Below are 19604 nucleotides of genomic sequence, written 5' to 3' on the forward strand. Positions count from 1 at the left end.
AGGACAAAAACTGGGGTTCCACTGTAATTGTTTTGCACTTGTAGGATTGCTGGTGTCTTTTCTGTATCTCACAAACATGTACGATGACAGTTACATCTTTCTGCTGCTAACTAACACCCAGTATATACTACACATTCTGATGTGTATGTATGTGTGTGTACACTCATCTGAGTCTCATTCTAATTTCTTAATAGTTCTTATCTTTCTAGTGTTTTCTTTCAATTCAGTGGAGAAGTGGAGTAGAATTCTTCCGCTGCAAGCAATGTATGTTGTAAGAGATGACCAAAATGCTGGGTTCAACTGGCTAACCCCTTCTGCATCAAATACAAAAAAAGGAAAAGAGGGAAATAATAAAATTGGGTTTTTTGAATATGTATGTGTGTGTGGGTGTAGTTCAGATGAGAAGAAAGAATTGATTGTCAATGTTATAAATGAAAAGAAGCTGAATGTTCTAACACTAAGTGAAATAAAGCTAAAAGGTGTGGGAGAAATTTACTGAGGAGGAGTAAATGGGGTTAAATTGGTTGTAACTGAGAGTACTAAAACTAACATTAAATGGTCAACCATGGAAAGAGAAGTGGAAGAGTAGGTGTTAAAATTCTGCAAGAATTTTTACACCTTGTGTAGATTAGAATACAGGTGGGATATAAGAAGTGAGTTGTAATTAGTGTTAATGCATCTGAAAAAGAGAGGAGTGTAGAAGAGTGATTGATTTTGGGAGGCATTAAGTATATGTTTAAGGAGTTGAACAAAGTTAGGAAATAATTGTTGTGGAGGACCTAAATGCTAAATTGGGAGAAACTGTTGTAGAGAGCAGAGTATGTAAGTTTGGAGTGACAAGGGGTAAATGATAATGGGGCTTTTAAATGAATTATGTATAGAAAAAAAGGTTTGGTAATAGGCAGTACTTATTTTCAGAGAAAGATTATAAATAAGTACACAAGATGTGATGTAGGGTATAATGAAAGTTGTTAGACTATGTATTAATAGATTAAAGGTTGTTGAGTGGTGTTAATGGATTCATTTTTAGACGAGTGACAGATCACTATTTAGTGATAGCTTCTGTGAGAGTAGGAAGCAGATAGGGTACAATGAGAATATCAGTGGGTAAGAGGGAGGTGAAAATGAATGAATTAAGAAAGATAGTTAGGGGAAGATATAAGCAACTGTTGGGAGAGAGGAGGGTTAGAGAGAGTATAGGTAATGAAGAGGTATATAGAGTAGATTTAAGAATGCATTGTAAAAGGGGGCATCAGATGTTTCTGGATATAGAAGGGTTGGTGCAGGTGAAAAGAGAGGTGTTTGTTGGAATGTGGAGGTAGAAGGTACTAAGGAAGAAAAGGTTAGCATTTGGAGGTTTTTACAATGTAGAAGTGATAGAAAGAGAAAGAGAGGTTAAAAGAGTGGTTAGAGCACACAAAAGGAAAGCCAATGAAAGAGTGAGACTATCAACACATTTTAATGAGAAGGAAAAGTTCTGAAGGGCAATTCATAAGTTGAAAAAGCTCAGGAACAAATAGATTCATCATATAAGATACAAAGGGGGAATGGATATTAGATGGGGAGGTGGAGGTACTGGGAAGCTAGATGGAATATTTTGAAGAGTTGTTAAATGTTAATGAAGAAATGGAGGCCCTGATTTCATGCATTGGTAACACCTTTCAGGAGTAAGAAAGAGCCAGATATGAGTGTGGGAAATGTGTGAGGCAGTGGGTAAAGCAACTGGAATAGATGGGATCGAGACATACTTTAAAAACAGGTGGTGAGATAGTTTTGGAGTGGTTGGTGTCTTTTCTTTCTGTTCCATAAACATGCAAGATAACAGGTACATCTTTCTGCTTCTTACATTGAGGTCACAGTACACATTCATGTACACATATATGTATACATATTCATTGGAATTTTCTTCTATTTTCATAATAGTTCTTGTTCTTATTTATTTTCCTTTCATCTTCAGGGGGAAGTTGATTTTGGGAGATGTAAGTGTTTTGGGAGTTTTGAGCAGAGTGAGAGAGTAATTGTGGTAGGGGACCTGAATGCTGAAGTGGGAGAAGCAGTTGTAGTGGGTGTAGTAGGCATGTTAGGAGTGCCAGGGATAAATGATAATTGAGGGTCCTTTGATGGACCTTTGTATAGAAAGAGATTTAGTAATAGGGAATTTTTTTTTTTTTTTTTTTTTTCAACAAGTCGGCCGTCTCCCACCGAGGCAGGGTGACCCAAAAAAGAAAGAAAATCCCCAAAAAGAAAATACTTTCATCATCATTCAACACTTTCACCACACTCGCACATTATCACTGTTTTTGCAGAGGTGTTCAGAAATACAACAGTCTAGAAGCATAAACATATAAAGATACACAACATATCCCTCCAAACTGCCAATATCCCAAACCCCTCCTTTAAAGTGCAGGCATTGTACTTCCCATTTCCAGGACTCAAGTCCGACTATATGAAAATAACCGGTTTCCCTGAATCCCTTCACTAAATATTACCCTGCTCACACTCCAACAGATCGTCAGGTCCCAAGTACCATTCGTCTCCATTCACTCCTATCTAACACGCTCACGCACGCTTGCTGGAAGTCCAAGCCCCTTACCCACAAAACCTCCTTTACCCCCTCTCTCCAACCCTTTCGAGGACGACCCCTACCCCGCCTTCCTTCCCCTATAGATTTATATGCTTTCCATGTCATTCTACTGTGATCCATTCTCTCTAAATGACCAAACCACCTCAACAACCCCTCTTCTGCCCTCTGACTAATACTTTTATTAACTCCACACCTTCTCCTAATTTCCACACTCCGAATTTTCTGCATAATATTTACACCACACATTGCCCTTAAACAGGACATCTCCGCTGCCTCCAACCGTCTCCTCGCTGCTGCATTTACCACCCAAGCTTCACACCCATATAAGAGTGTTGGTACTACTATACTTTCATACATTCCCTTCTTTGCCTCCATAGATAACGTTTTTTGACTCCACATATACCTCAACGCACCACTCACCTTTTTTCCCTCATCAATTCTATGATTAACCTCATCCTTCATAAATCCATCCGCCGACACGTCAACTCCCAAGTATCTGAAAACATTCACTTCTTCCATACTCCTCCTCCCCAATTTGATATCCAATTTTTCTTTATCTAAATCATTTGACACCCTCATCACCTTACTCTTTTCTATGTTCACTTTCAACTTTCTACCTTTACACACATTCCCAAACTCATCCACTAACCTTTGCAATTTTTCTTTAGAATCTCCCATAAGCACAGTATCATCAGCAAAAAGTAACTGTGTCAATTCCCATTTTGAATTTGATTCCCCATAATTTAATCCCACCCCTCTCCCAAACACCCTAGCATTTACTTCCTTTACAACCCCATCTATAAATATATTAAACAACCATGGTGACATTACACATCCCTGTCTAAGACCTACTTTTACCGGGAAGTAGTCTCCCTCTCTTCTACACACCCTAACCTGAGCCTCACTATCCTCATAAAAACTCTTTACAGCATTTAATAACTTACCACCTATTCCATATACTTGCAACATCTGCCACATTGCTCCTCTATCCACTCTATCATATGCCTTTTCTAAATCCATAAATGCAATAAAAACTTCCCTATCTTTATCTAAATACTGTTCACATATATGCTTCAATGTAAACACCTGATCTACACATCCCCTACCCACTCTAAAACCTCCTTGCTCATCCGCAATCCTACATTCTGTCTTACCTCTAATTCTTTCAATTATAACCCTACCGTACACTTTTCCTGGTATACTCAGTAAGCTTATTCCTCTATAATTTTTACAGTCTCTTTTGTCCCCTTTCCCTTTATATAAAGGGACTATACATGCTCTCTGCCAATCCCTAGGTACCTTCCCCTCTTTCATACATTTATTAAACAAAAGTACCAACCACTCCAACACTATATCCCCCCCTGCTTTTAACATTTCTGTCATGATCCCATCAGTTCCAGCTGCTTTACCCCCTTTCATTTTACGTAATGCCTCACGTACCTCCCCCACACTTACATTCTGCTCTTCTTCACTCCTAAAAGATGGTATACCTCCCTGACCAGTGCATGAAATTACTGCCTCTGTTTCTTCCTTAACATTTAAAAGTTCCTCAAAATATTCTCGCCATCTTCCCAATACCTCCATCTCCCCATCTACTAACTCCCCTACTCTGTTTTTAACTGACAAATCCATATTTTCCCTAGGCTTTCTTAACTTGTTTAACTCACTCCAAAATTTTTTCTTATTTTCATTAAAATTTCTTGCCAGTGCCTCTCCCACTCTATCATCTGCTCTCCTTTTGCACTCTCTCACCACTCTCTTTACCTTTCTTTTACTCTCCATATACTCTGCTCTTCTTATAACACTTCTGCTTTGTAAAAACCTCTCATAAGCTACCTTTTTCTCTTTTATCACACCCTTTACTTCATCATTCCACCAATCACTCCTCTTTCCTCCTGCCCCCACCCTCCTATAACCACAAACTTCTGCCCCACATTCTAATACTGCATTTTTAAAACTATTCCAACCCTCTTCAACCCCCCCACTACTCATCTTTGCACTAGCCCACCTTTCTGCCAATAGTCGCTTATATCTCACCCGAACTTCCTCCTCCCTTAGTTTATACACTTTCACCTCCCTCTTACTTGTTGTTGCCACCTTCCTCTTTTCCCATCTACCTCTTACTCTAACTGTAGCTACAACTAAATAATGATCCGATATATCAGTTGCCCCTCTATAAACATGTACATCCTGGAGCCTACTCATCAACCTTTTATCCACCAATACATAATCTAATAAACTACTTTCATTACGTGCTACATCATACCTTGTATATTTATTTATCCTCTTTTTCATAAAATATGTATTACTTATTACCAAATTTCTTTCTACACATAGCTCAATTAAAGGCTCCCCATTTACATTTACCCCTGGCACCCCAAATTTACCTACTACTCCCTCCATAACATTTTTACCCACTTTAGCATTAAAATCCCCAACCACCATTACTCTCACACTTGATTCAAAACTCCCCACGCATTCACTCAACATTTCCCAAAATCTCTCTCTCTCCTCTACACTTCTCTCTTCTCCAGGTGCATACACGCTTATTATAACCCACTTTTCACATCCAATCTTTATTTTACTCCACATAATCCTTGAATTAATACATTTATAGTCCCTCTTTTCCTGCCATAGCTTATCCTTCAACATTATTGCTACTCCTTCTTTAGCTCTAACTCTATTTGAAACCCCTGACCTAATCCCATTTATTCCTCTCCACTGAAACTCTCCCACCCCCTTCAGCTTTGTTTCACTTAAAGCCAGGACATCCAGCTTCTTCTCATTCATAACATCCACAATCATCTCTTTCTTATCATCTGCACAACATCCACGCACATTCAGACTTCCCACTTTGACAATTTTCTTCTTCTTATTCTTTTTAGTAATCTTTACAGGAAAAGGGGTTACTAGCCCATTGTTCCCGGCATTTTAGTTGACTTTTACAACACGCATGGCTTACGGAGGAAAGATTCTTATTCCACTTCCCCATGGATATAAAAGGAAAATTAATAAGACCAAGAACTATTAAGATAAAATCAAAGAAAACTCAGATGAGTGTGTATAAATAAATGTGTACATGTATGTGTAGTGTGACCTAAGTGTAAGTAGAAGTAGCAAGACATGCCTGTAATCTTGCATATTTATGAGACAGACAAAAGACATCAGCAATCCTACCATCATGTAAAACAATCACAGGCTTCGTTTTACACTCACTTGGCAGGACGGTAGTACCTCCCTGGGTGGTTGCTGTCTACCAACCTACTACCATAAAATTTTTATAATGGGGTTAGAACCCGCGATCAGACAGTCTCAAAACTCCAGGCCGACGCGTTAGCCACTGGACCAACTGGAATACAGTGTATATATTTTAAGAAAAAGAGGATAAGTAAGTATACAAGATATAATATAAGGCATAATGACAGTAGTTTGTTGTATTATGTATTGTTGGATAAAACATTGATGGTTAGACTTCTGGATGTCCATGTTTATAGAGGGGTAACAGATATATCAGTTCATTTTTTAGTTTTAGTTACAGTAAGAGTAAAAGGTAGGTGGTGTACAAGGAGAATGGCATCAGCTAGTAAGAGAGAGGTGAAGGTTTGTAAACTAAATGAAGAGACATTTAGGGCAAGATACAAGCAACTATTGGTAGAAAGTTAGGCTAGTGAGAATCTAGGTAAAGAGGAGGCTGAAGAGGTATGAGGTAAATTTAACTTTCTCAATGGCTCTCTCATAGTACTATGGCTTTGATCTCAGGGTCCATCACATAGTTCTATATTATGAGCACAATTCACTCATAAACTGTGAGCAGTAAATTTGGCATAGATATGAGAAAATTGGTCTGTACGGTGAGTGTGCACCATATAAAAAAAATCCTGCCCCACACAGTGCAAGATAGGAAAAACAAAATGTACTATACTACTACCATCACCACTGAGGATCCGGGTTCGATTCCTGGCAAGGGTGGATTATTGTACAGAGGACCCCGGATTACAAAAATAATCCATTCCAGAGAGAGCGACTTAACCTGAATCTGACTTATTCCAAATTAATTTTCTCCATAAGAAATAATGGAAATCCAATTAATCTGTTCCAGACACCCAAAAATATTAAACAAAATAATTTTTTTACATGAAATATACATTTCCCTACACAGATAACAATGAGACATGCAAAATAAACAATACTAAAATGACACTTACCTTTATTGAAGACTTATTGATGAGTGATGAGATGGGAGGAGGGGAGAGGATGGAGGTGTACTATTGTTTGGAAGGGGAATCCCCTTCCATAAAGACTTCATGTACCAAGTCCTTTTCTGGGGTTACTTCCCTTCGTTGTTTTTTAATGCCACTAGGACCAGCTTGAGAGTCACCGGACCTCTGTCGCACAAAATATCTGTCCAGTGAGCTCTGTTTCTGGCGTGTCTTTAAGATTTCCCTAAAATGGGACACAACATTGTCATTGTACATGTTGCCAACACGACCTGCAACAGCTGTGTCAGGGTGATGTTCATCCATAAATGTTTGCACCTCACTCCACTTTGAACAAATATCCTTAATCTTTGAAGAAGGCACCTTCCTCCATCTCTCTTTCTCCTCCTCTGAAGCAAATTCCTGAGCTGTGGTCTGTTGGTGTTGCACATGAAGCTCTTGTAACTCTGTAGTGGTTAGCTCTTCATTGTGGTCCTCCACCAACTCTTCTACATCCTCCAAACTCACATCCAACCCCATGGAATTCCCCAATGCCACAATAGATTCCACAACTGGCATAGGCTCCTCAGGGTCAACCCCAAACCCTTCAAAATCCCTCTCTTGTACACATTCTGGCCACATTTTTCTTCAAGCAGAGTTCAAAGTCCTTCAAATCACTCCCTCCCAAGCCTTACCTATAAGGTTTATGCAACTGAAGATACTGAAGTGATCTTTTCTGAACTCTGTTAGGGTCAATTCAGTGTCTGAGGTCACTTCAAAGCACTTTTGAAACACTGCATTGGTGTAAAGTTTTTTGAAATTTGAAATGACCTGCTGGTCCATGGGCTGGAGGAGAGGAGTGGTATTAGGAGGCAAAAACTTCACTTTGATAAAATGAAACTCCGGCACCATTCGCTCTTCCAAATCTGGAGGATGAGCAGGAGCATTGTCCATTACCAGGAGGCACTTGAGTTCCAAATTATTTTCCAGGACGTATATTTTCACAGTGGGGCCAAACACTTCGTGGAACCAATCAAGGAAATGCCCCTCGTGACCCATGCCTTACTGTTTGCTCTCCATGTCACACACAATTTAGTCTTGACGACATTGTTTTTCTTGAACACACTGGGATTTTCAGAGTGATACACCAGTAAATGCTTCGCTTTCAAATCCTCACTATCATTACTGCAAAACATAAGAGTTAGCCTGTCTTTCATAGGCTTGTGTCCTGGGAGTGCCTTTTCCTCCTGAGTAATGTAGGTCCTGTTTGGCATTTTCTTCCAAAACAGGCCTGTTTCGTCACAACTGAACACTTGTTGGGGTTTTAGTTTTTCAGCCTCTATGTACTCCTTGAAGTCCTGAACATATTCAGCCGCTTTTATGTCAGAACTGGCAGCCTCACCATGCCTTATCACACTGTGTATGCCACTACTATTCTTAAATCTCTCAAACCAGCCTTTGCTGGCCTTAAATTCACCAATATGAGCACTAGTTCTAGGCATTTTTCTTGACGAGATCATCATGCAGCTGCCTTGCCTTTTCACATATAATTGACTGCATAAGACTATCTCCTGATAATTGTTTCTCATTGATCCACACCAACAACAAAGTCTCCACATCTTTGATTATTTGTGATCTCTGTTTTGAAAGCATATTTGCACCTTTTGCAACAACACCTTCCTTGATTGCCTTTTTCTTGGCCAAGATAATGGCAATGGTTGTATGGGGTTTGTTATACAACCTGGCTAGCTCGGAGACACGCATTCCACTTTCGTATTTTGCGATGATCTCTTTCTTGAATTCTATAGTGTTTCTCACCCTTTTTACCAAAGGGCTGGCACTAGAAGCTTTCTTTGGGCCCAGGGTGGCTTATTTAGCAGTTAAAAGCACTAAAAACAACGGAATAATACAAAATGTATCACATGGATTCGTAGAATCGTCCTCACTGGCTGGTAAACAGTGGCACTAGCTGTATATGGAGTGTCCGGGCTGTTCACTGCGCGCGGACACGTTTGGGACGGATGGCTTTTACTGAGTTCAGTGTCATTAATCGAGCCAATATTTTGACTCAAAAACGTTACTTAATCCGATGTCTTAATCCGGGGGTCCACTTTAATTATAATCATGGGGGGACGCTAAACCCGTAAGATTATACAGCACGTGGGGGGGGGGGATTTAAGGTATTCAGGCTCAATTCAGGAAACTGGAGCACAGATCCAATTCCCTAGATCAAGAGCCCCTCACCAGCATCGAGGAACCTCCCTTGAGGGGGGGAAGGGTGGAAACATTGGGCATGTTTCCTTACACCTGTTGTCCCTGTTCACCCATCAGTAAAATGGGTACCTGGGTGTTAGTTGACTGGTGTGGGTCACATCCTGAGACAAAATTGATCTAATTTGCCTGAAATGCTCTGCATAACAAGGAGCTTTGTATGTGGTAGTACAGTGATGCCTCACATATCCGGCCTGCCATTATCCGAACCTTGCCAATATCCGAACAGGCCCTGGGAAAGGGCAAAATTTTAAAATTATTACTGAAACATTCGAACAGTCGTTTGGATATGGCAGAAGGCGGAATCTAACTTGTGTATGGCAGCAAATTGGGGCAGGAATGTGTTTACTCTAGAAAATAAAAAGAGAGAAATATTGTCACACATGGATGCAGGTTGGTCCAAGGCTAGGGAAAAAACTACAGAAGATGACGTGGACGATGGGCTAGTGTGTGACAAAGATGACCCTGTTGTGCAATCTTTGACAGGTGCAGAGACTACAGAATCAGTGTTGCACCCAGAACATTCTGAAAGTGACGACGACGACGGCGACCCAATGCTTCCAAGACCAAGGGCAGGTGTTGAAACACTTTTGGAGTATTTGGAGCATCCACTGTCTACAACCCATTTGAAAAGTTAGGGTCCTGTGGTCCATGAAATCATGGAGGCTGTTATTTGAGCCCAGAGTGTCTGGTCCCACCACCAGATGACGCTAGACTTGTACAGTGCCGTCGCTGATGGCGATATGACAGGGTATGGATGGCGATATGACGGTATGGATGTGCATTTTTTCCCCTCACGTATCCGGAAACTGTTTCCGAACCCATCTTGGCCCATATAGTTCAGATATGAGAGGTATCACTGTATGTCATTGATGTCAGCTATTCTCCTTTGTATGGACTGATGAAGCCACTGTGTGGTGAAATGTTTCCTTAATAAAGATACCTTAATAAAGATGTATCAACTTGTTGGCTCTCTGAACCATTCATCTACATTCCTGTCTGACAAAGCAACATCGTGGGATCTTAATACTTGGGATTTCTTCACTTGCCTAGTCCTTGGGCATGACCTACTTCCACATTGGTCAAATATGATACCTCCTACGACTGCTGCACCTCTCCTCCCTACAGTATATGAGCTGCTACTTCACACATATGCTGTATTCTTTTCAAGATTGATGGACTGAATACATTGACTCAAGGCTGAGGGACTGATTACCTCGAAATCTTCCTGTTCTTCACCATTCTCCATTGTATGGACTGATGAAGCCACTGTGTGGCTAAACGTTTCCACAATAAAAATACCCAAGTGTTGCATATGTATCAAATTTATCAACTTGTCGGTTCTCTGAACCATTCATCGATATTCCTATATACCTTGTACATGTACTATATAAGGTAGTAGGTTGGTAGACAGCAACCACCCATGGAGGTACTACCATCCTGCCAAGTGAGTGTAAAATGAAAGCCTGTAATTGTTTTACATAAGGGTAGGTTTGCTGGTGTCTTTTTTTCTGTCTCATAAGCATGCAAAATTTCAGGTACATCTTGCTACTTCTACTTGCACTTAGGTCACACTACACATACATGTACAAATTTATGTAGGTAGTAGGTTGGTAGACAGCAACCACCCAGGGAGGTACTACCGTCCTGCCAAGTGAGTGTAAAACGAAGCCTGTGATTGTTTTACATGATGGTAGGATTGCTGATGTCTTTTGTCTGTCTCATAAATATGCAAGATTACAGGCATGTCTTGCTACTTCTACTTACACTTAGGTCACACTACACATACATGTACACATTTATTTATACACACTCATCTGAGTTTTCTTTGATTTTATCTTAATAGTTCTTGGTCTTATTAATTTTCCTTTTATATCCATGGGGAAGTGGAATAAGAATCTTTCCTCCGTAAGCCATGCGTGTTGTAAAAGTCAACTAAAATGCCGGGAACAATGGGCTAGTAACCCCTTTTCCTGTAAAGATTACTAAAAAGAATAAGAAGAAGAAAATTGTCAAAGTGGGAAGTCTGAATGTGCGTGGATGTTGTGCAGATGATAAGAAAGAGATGATTGTGGATGTTATGAATGAGAAGAAGCTGGATGTCCTGGCTTTAAGTGAAACAAAGCTGAAGGGGGTGGGAGAGTTTCAGTGGAGAGGAATAAATGGGATTAGGTCAGGGGTTTCAAATAGAGTTAGAGCTAAAGAAGGAGTAGCAATAATGTTGAAGGATAAGCTATGGCAGGAAAAGAGGGACTATAAATGTATTAATTCAAGGATTATGTGGAGTAAAATAAAGATTGGATGTGAAAAGTGGGTTATAATAAGCGTGTATGCACCTGGAGAAGAGAGAAGTGTAGAGGAGAGAGAGAGATTTTGGGAAATGTTGAGTGAATGCGTGGGGAGTTTTGAATCAAGTGTGAGAGTAATGGTGGTTGGGGATTTTAATGCTAAAGTGGGTAAAAATGTTATGGAGGGAGTAGTAGGTAAATTTGGGGTGCCAGGGGTAAATGTAAATGGGGAGCCTTTAATTGAGCTATGTGTAGAAAGAAATTTGGTAATAAGTAATACATATTTTATGAAAAAGAGGATAAATAAATATACAAGGTATGATGTAGCACGTAATGAAAGTAGTTTATTAGATTATGTATTGGTGGATAAAAGGTTGATGGGTAGGCTCCAGGATGTACATGTTTATAGAGGGGCAACTGATATATCGGATCATTATTTAGTTGTAGCTACAGTTAGAGTAAGAGGTAGATGGGAAAAGAGGAAGGTGGCAACAACAAGTAAGAGGGAGGTGAAAGTGTATAAACTAAGGGAGGAGGAAGTTCGGGTGAGATATAAGCGACTATTGGCAGAAAGGTGGGCTAGTGCAAAGATGAGTAGTGGGGGGGTTGAAGAGGGTTGGAATAGTTTTAAAAATGCAGTATTAGAATGTGGGGCAGAAGTTTGTGGTTATAGGAGGGTGGGGGCAGGAGGAAAGAGGAGTGATTGGTGGAATGATGAAGTAAAGGGTGTGATAAAAGAGAAAAAGGTAGCTTATGAGAGGTTTTTACAAAGCAGAAGTGTTATAAGAAGAGCAGAGTATATGGAGAGTAAAAGAAAGGTAAAGAGAGTGGTGAGAGAGTGCAAAAGGAGAGCAGATGATAGAGTGGGAGAGGCACTGGCAAGAAATTTTAATGAAAATAAGAAAAAATTTTGGAGTGAGTTAAACAAGTTAAGAAAGCCTAGGGAAAATATGGATTTGTCAGTTAAAAACAGAGTAGGGGAGTTAGTAGATGGGGAGATGGAGGTATTGGGTAGATGGCGAGAATATTTTGAGGAACTTTTAAATGTTAAGGAAGAAACAGAGGCAGTAATTTCATGCACTGGTCAGGGAGGTATACCATCTTTTAGGAGTGAAGAAGAGCAGAATGTAAGTGTGGGGGAGGTACGTGAGGCATTACGTAAAATGAAAGGGGGTAAAGCAGCTGGAACTGATGGGATCATGACAGAAATGTTAAAAGCAGGGGGGGATATAGTGTTGGAGTGGTTGGTACTTTTGTTTAATAAATGTATGAAAGAGGGGAAGGTACCTAGGGATTGGCAGAGAGCATGTATAGTCCCTTTATATAAAGGGAAAGGGGACAAAAGAGACTGTAAAAATTATAGAGGAATAAGCTTACTGAGTATACCAGGAAAAGTGTACGGTAGGGTTATAATTGAAAGAATTAGAGGTAAGACAGAATGTAGGATTGCGGATGAGCAAGGAGGTTTTAGAGTGGGTAGGGGATGTGTAGATCAGGTGTTTACATTGAAGCATATATGTGAACAGTATTTAGATAAAGATAGGGAAGTTTTTATTGCATTTATGGATTTAGAAAAGGCATATGATAGAGTGGATAGAGGAGCAATGTGGCAGATGTTGCAAGTATATGGAATAGGTGGTAAGTTATTAAATGCTGTAAAGAGTTTTTATGAGGATAGTGAGGCTCAGGTTAGGGTGTGTAGAAGAGAGGGAGACTACTTCCCGGTAAAAGTAGGTCTTAGACAGGGATGTGTAATGTCACCATGGTTGTTTAATATATTTATAGATGGGGTTGTAAAGGAAGTAATTGCTAGGGTGTTTGGGAGAGGGGTGGGATTAAATTATGGGGAATCAAATTCAAAATGGGAATTGACACAGTTACTTTTTGCTGATGATACTGTGCTTATGGGAGATTCTAAAGAAAAATTGCAAAGGTTAGTGGATGAGTTTGGGAATGTGTGTAAAGGTAGAAAGTTGAAAGTGAACATAGAAAAGAGTAAGGTGATGAGGGTGTCAAATGATTTAGATAAAGAAAAATTGGATATCAAATTGGGGAGGAGGAGTATGGAAGAAGTGAATGTTTTCAGATACTTGGGAGTTGACGTGTCGGCGGATGGATTTATGAAGGATGAGGTTAATCATAGAATTGATGAGTTAAAAAAGGTGAGTGGTGCGTTGAGGTATATGTGGAGTCAAAAAACGTTATCTATGGAGGCAAAGAAGGGAATGTATGAAAGTATAGTAGTACCAACACTCTTATATGGGTGTGAAGCTTGGGTGGTAAATGCAGCAGCGAGGAGACGGTTGGAGGCAGCGGAGATGTCCTGTTTAAGGGCAATGTGTGGTGTAAATATTATGCAGAAAATTCGGAGTGTGGAAATTAGGAGAAGGTGTGGAGTTAATAAAAGTATTAGTCAGAGGGCAGAAGAGGGGTTGTTGAGGTGGTTTGGTCATTTAGAGAGAATGGATCACAGTAGAATGACATGGAAAGCATATAAATCTATAGGGGAAGGAAGGCGGGGTAGGGGTCGTCCTCGAAAGGGTTGGAGAGAGGGGGTAAAGGAGGTTTTGTGGGTAAGGGGCTTGGACTTCCAGCAAGCGTGCGTGAGCGTGTTAGATAGGAGTGAATGGAGACGAATGGTACTTGGGACCTGACGATCTGTTGGAGTGTGAGCAGGGTAATATTTAGTGAAGGGATTCAGGGAAACCGGTTATTTTCATATAGTCGGACTTGAGTCCTGGAAATGGGAAGTACAATGCCTGCACTTTAAAGGAGGGGTTTGGGATATTGGCAGTTTGGAGGGATATGTTGTGTATCTTTATATGTTTATGCTTCTAGACTGTTGTATTCTGAGCACCTCTGCAAAAACAGTGATAATGTGCGAGTGTGGTGAAAGTGTTGAATGATGATGAAAGTATTTTCTTTTTGGGGATTTTCTTTCTTTTTTGGGTCACCCTGCCTCGGTGGTAGACGGCCGAATTTTTTAAAAAAAAAAAAAAAAAAAAAAAAACACTCATCTGAATTTTCTTTGATTTTATCTTAATAGTTCTTGTTCTTATTGCTGTTCCTTTTATATCCTTGGTGAAGTGGAATAAGAATCTTTATATCTGTAAGCCATGCGTGTTCTAAAAGTCAACTAAAATGCCGGAAACAATGGGCTGTTAACCCTTTCAGGGTCGAGGTGCCCTCTCCTAAACTCGTTCCCAGGGTCAAAAATTTTTTGGAAAAAAAAAAAAAAAAAAAAAAATCTTGTGAAATGATAGAGAATCATTTCCCGATCATAATGACACCAAAAGTATGAAATTTGATGGAAAACTTACGGAAATATGCTCTTGCGAAGTTAGCAGTCTCAAAGATGTTTATGCATCGTCTATTTCACCCACTTTGAGCCCTATTTTCGACCAATTCCAATGTACCAGTCGACAAAAGTCGTAGCTATTTCGCCCGAACTCCATTTGTTCTATCGAATGAGTACAAGAAACCACCCATTTACTGATTTCAACTATCCAACAAAGTGGTCAGAAATTGGCAATTTCGCCAATTTCACACAAATTTCAAAAGATGCCAATTTCCAAATAGGGTCCAGAATAAACAAGACAGACATTCCTGGCACTAAAATAACATTTTCTCTGTTCATTAGTTACGTCTCCAGGTCCCTCTTACATTCCTTTTGCTTTCCACTTTGAATTTTTATTCTCATAAAAAATAGAGGATTTACTGTTATGCAGACTATTGCATTAGTGCAAAAATGGTATAAATAATATAAGCGCACTTGTGAAAAAATATTAGACTCGCCAGTTGAAGTGTATTGGACACGTGGCATGATTTGTTTACTTTTGAACATTGGCAAAAATCGAACATTTCTGCTACTTTGAGCTCAATTTTAAGGTACTTTTCATTGTGAAACCAATCAAAATCATCTTAGTTTCTGTAATATGTCTTCCATTCTATAAAATGAGACCAAGAAAATGGGAATACAACCATAAATACCATACGAAAATACACTGCAAATTCGCTGTTTTAAATGAAAAACACGGTCAAAGTTTTTTTTTCTCATTATGCACTGTGTGCTGCAGGATTTTATTTTATTCTGTGGACACTGACCACACAGACCCCTTCTTTCATATGTAGGCCTACCAGCTTTCTCTCACAGTGCAAGCCATACTAGTATGGCACCGACCCTTTTTCCCATATAGCCTACTAAAAAGAAAAAGAAGAAAACAGTCAAAGTGGGATGTTTGAATGTGCGTGGATGTTGTGCGAATGATAAGAAAGAGATGATTGTGGATGTTATGAATGATAAGAAGCTGGATGTCCTGGCTTTAAATAAAACAAAGCTGAATGGGGTGGGACAGTTTCAGTGGGGAGAAATAAATGGGATTAGGTCAGGGGTTTCAAATAGCATTAGAGCTAAAGGAGTAGTAGCAATAATGTTGAAGGATAAGTTATGGCAAGAAAAGAGGGAATATAAATGTATGTATTCACACATTATGTGGAGTAAAACAAGGGTTGCATGTGAAAAGTGGGTTATAGTAAACGTTTATGCACCTGGAGAAGAGAGAAGTGTAGAGAGAGAGAGAGAGATTTTGGGAAATGTTGAGCGAGTGGGTGGGGAATTTTGAACCAAGTGCGAGGGTACTTGTGATTGGGGATCTCAGTGCTAAAGTGGGTAAAAATGTTGTGGAGTAGGTAAATTTGGGGTGCCGTGGGTAAATGAAAATGGGGAGCCTTTAATTGAGCTATGTGTAGAAAGAGGTTTTGTAATAATACATATTTTATGAAAAAGAGGATAAATAAGTATACAAGGTATGATATAGCACGTATTGAAAGTAGTTTGTTAGATTATGTATTGGTGGATAAAAGGTTGATGGGTAGGCTTCAGGATGTACATGTTTATAGAGGGGCAACTGATATATCAGATCATTATTTAGTTGTGGCTACAGTTAGAGTAAGAGTTAGATGGGACAAAAGGAAAATGGCAACAAAAAGTAAGAGGGAGGTGAAAGTGTATAAACTAAGGGAGGAGGAAGTTAGGGTGAGATAAAAGCAACTATTGACAGAAAGGTGGGCTGGTACAAGTATGAGTAGTGAGGGGGTTGAAGAGGGTTGGAATAGTTTTAAAAATGCAGTATTAGAATGTGGGACAGAAGTTTGTGGTTATAGGAGGGTGGAGGCAGGTGGAAAGAGGAGTGATTGGTGGAATGATGAAGTAAAGGGTGTGATAAAAGAGAAAAAGGTAGCTTATGAGAGGTTTTTACAAAGCAGAAGTGTTATAAGAAGAGTAAAGTATATGGAGAGTAAATGAAAGCTAAAGAAAGTGGTGAGAGAGTGCAAAAGGAGAGCAGATGATATAGTGGGAGAGGCACAGTCAAGAAATTTTGATGAAAATAAGATAAAATTTTGGAGTGAGATAAACAAGTTAAGAAAGCCAAGGGAACAAATGGATTTGTCAGTTAAAAACAGAGTAGGGGAGTTAGTAGATGGGGAGATGGAGGTATTGGGTAGATGGCGGGAACATTTTGAGGAACTTTTAAATGTCGATGAAGAAAGGGAGGCGGTAATTTCATGCACTGGTACCAAAATTGAATTGGTGTTGCACAAATGCTGCACATGGGTTATTATTGAGGTTTTTGATATTTCCTCAAACACTTGTGGCCACATCCATCTCAAAGCCATTAAACTCAGTGTCAGCATCACTTTCCTCTTAAAATGGGAGTGTTAATACTACATAACATCAGTGAATCCTAGGTGTTTGTCATGCTGTTTGCTCTAGTTGGCACTCAATGGAACTTGTGCTCCTACAAGGTAAAAAGTGGTCACAGATTTTTTTAATACTGTGCACACCAAGTGTTAAGACCCATTCTATGCTGACCAGGCATCTCAGGCCAATCATGCCAAATTTGGAGGCAGGAAAAATAAAATGTAGATCTACGTTTGGAGTGCTAACAGTAAGAATGTAGATTTACTTTTGGACAGTTAAGGGGTTAAATCATTTGAATTAAAAAGTGTGTGATGTCTATCATCATCATCATCTTGGGTTTATATGATGCTGAAATATTAGTAATAACTAATTTATAGAACAAATAATAAAATATAGTACAATATTTTGTTCTAATTCTTGTTGCTCTGTATTTTTTTTTTTTTTTTTTTTGTAGTGTTGCACCATCAGCTGCGGACATTAGGAATGCTGACCTATATCTATCCTGAAAATCTGAAGCACCAAGTCTCTCTTATCCTCAAAGTTTTCAAGGAGCAATTGAAAAAACATGTGAGTATTTTACTTTAGTTCTTTCACTTCCGAAGTTACTTTTGTGTTTGACTTCTAAATTCACTGTTGAGTTACCCCACATAGGTTTAGTTCTTTTCTGTGAATAGTTTATTATAATAATAATAATGATCTAAGAAGTTGTGTAATTTAACCCTTTAAACTTTGAATGGCTAGCACATTGCTAACTCTCCTGTGGTTATTTTGTGTTGTTTTGCTGAACTGTCATGTCTGTGTACCTAAGGCAAGACAATGATAGTGTAAATGATGGTGAAAGTGTTTTTTTTTTTTTAGGTCACTCTGCCTCATTAGGAGACAGACAGCATGTTAAAAAAAATTGCTATGTATTTTTTTTAATACTCTGGCCATCTCCCACCGAGGCATGGTGATCTGACAAAGAAGAAAACACTTTCTCTGTCACTTATTCAATTGCGATCTTGCCAGGAGGGTGCCGACATCATAGTTCAGATTCTCCTCCAAACTGCAACATCTCCACCTCTCGTTCCGAGTGCAGGCACTGTACTTTCCACCTCCAGGACTCAAGCTCGACTAATCAGATTCCCTGAATCCCTTCATAAATGTTACCTTGATTACATTCCAACACAGCACATCAAAATATAAAAAACACTTGCCTCTATTCCTATTGTGTTCACTCAAGTCTGTTGGATGTCCAAGCCACTAGCACTTGAAGCCTCCTTTACCCCTTCCCTTCAACCTTTCCTAGGACAACCCTTATGCCTCATTCCCTCCACCTCAATTTTATTTGCGATCCTAGTCATCTTATTTTTCTCCATCATCTCTAAATATCCAAACTACCTTTTCCCTTTCAGGGTCCGTCCCGTAGATCTACCACTTTGAAGCCAGGGTCCAAGCTGTAGATCTATGCCAAAATTCTAGCAGCTTCAAATTTAGTGTAAGGAGGCTGGTAGGCCTACATCTATGAGAATGGGTGTGTGTGGTCATTGTGAGCAGTAAACAAAAAATCAGGGCACTCACACAGTATTGTGGAGAATGTCATCTCAGTGCACTTTGTTTATCATGCCTTGTGGCAAGGAAGCTCTCATTCCCCAGTGAAATGGGACTCTCCTCTTCCCAGTTCATAGTTCTAACACTGATGGAAGTGGATCTGAAGAGGAATTTTATGGTTTTGAACCATATGGTACAGTGGTACCATATTGTACAATTGTACCATATCGTTTAATCGTACCGTATGGTACATTGTTCCATATGGTGCATTATACCGTATGGTACAGGGTACAGGGACCCCAGTGGAAATAAGTCACTCTGACCTTTTTTGGGTTATCCTAGGTTCTCCACACATATACTGCTATGTATGATAATCTGTGTAACTGTATTTGTGCATACAGTGGACCCTCGAGTTTTGTAAGCCTCGTGCTTCGTAAATTTTGACTTTAAACAATTTTTTTTGTTAAAATATAGCCTTGCGGTTCGTAATTTGCCTCGCCATTCATTGCTTGTCTGTAACGGGTACAAGCGGCCTCCAAGCATCTGCGTGCACACAAAGGCACCCCACACACCATTCCCAGTCAGTGTGGCATTGTTTATTGTAGAGTGACCATCACCCCAAGCGTTCACACGATAAATTTCGGAATAATCCATTGTTTTTTGTGCTTGCAACTGCTAAATAAGACACCATGGACCAAAACAAAGCTCCAAGTGCCAGCCCTTTTGTAAAGAAGGCGAGAAACACGATAGAGTTCAAGAAAGAACACACCAGCCAGTGTACTTCCCCACACCACCCAGGGTACTTCCCTGGACACCAGCCTGGAGTTTACCTGGAGAGAGTTCCGGGGGTCAATGCCCCCGCGGCCCGGTCTGTGACCAGGCCTCCTGGTGGATCAGAGCCTGATCAACCAGGCTGTTACTGCTGGCTGCACGCAAACCAACGTACGAGCCACAGCCCGGCTGATCAGGAACCGACTTTAGGTGCTTGTCCAGTGCCAGCTTGAAGACTGCCAGGGGTCTGTTGGTAATCCCCC

General features: G+C 39.9%; 1 protein-coding gene across 2 annotated transcripts in view; it reads left to right on the top strand.

Moving 5' to 3' along the window:
* The window catches only part of LOC128691314 (DNA-dependent protein kinase catalytic subunit), a 1096584-nt gene that overhangs the window by 28811 nt on the left and 1048169 nt on the right, over positions 1-19604 (top strand). For both annotated transcript variants that reach the window (XM_070091676.1, XM_070091677.1), the window contains exon 4: positions 17495-17607. In XM_070091676.1, coding sequence (XP_069947777.1) covers positions 17495-17607 — 113 coding nt within the window. The remainder of the gene's footprint in view (positions 1-17494; positions 17608-19604) is intronic.

This window comes from Cherax quadricarinatus, chromosome 36, assembly GCF_038502225.1.
Source record: "Cherax quadricarinatus isolate ZL_2023a chromosome 36, ASM3850222v1, whole genome shotgun sequence".
NCBI classification, from domain to species: domain Eukaryota; kingdom Metazoa; phylum Arthropoda; class Malacostraca; order Decapoda; family Parastacidae; genus Cherax; species Cherax quadricarinatus.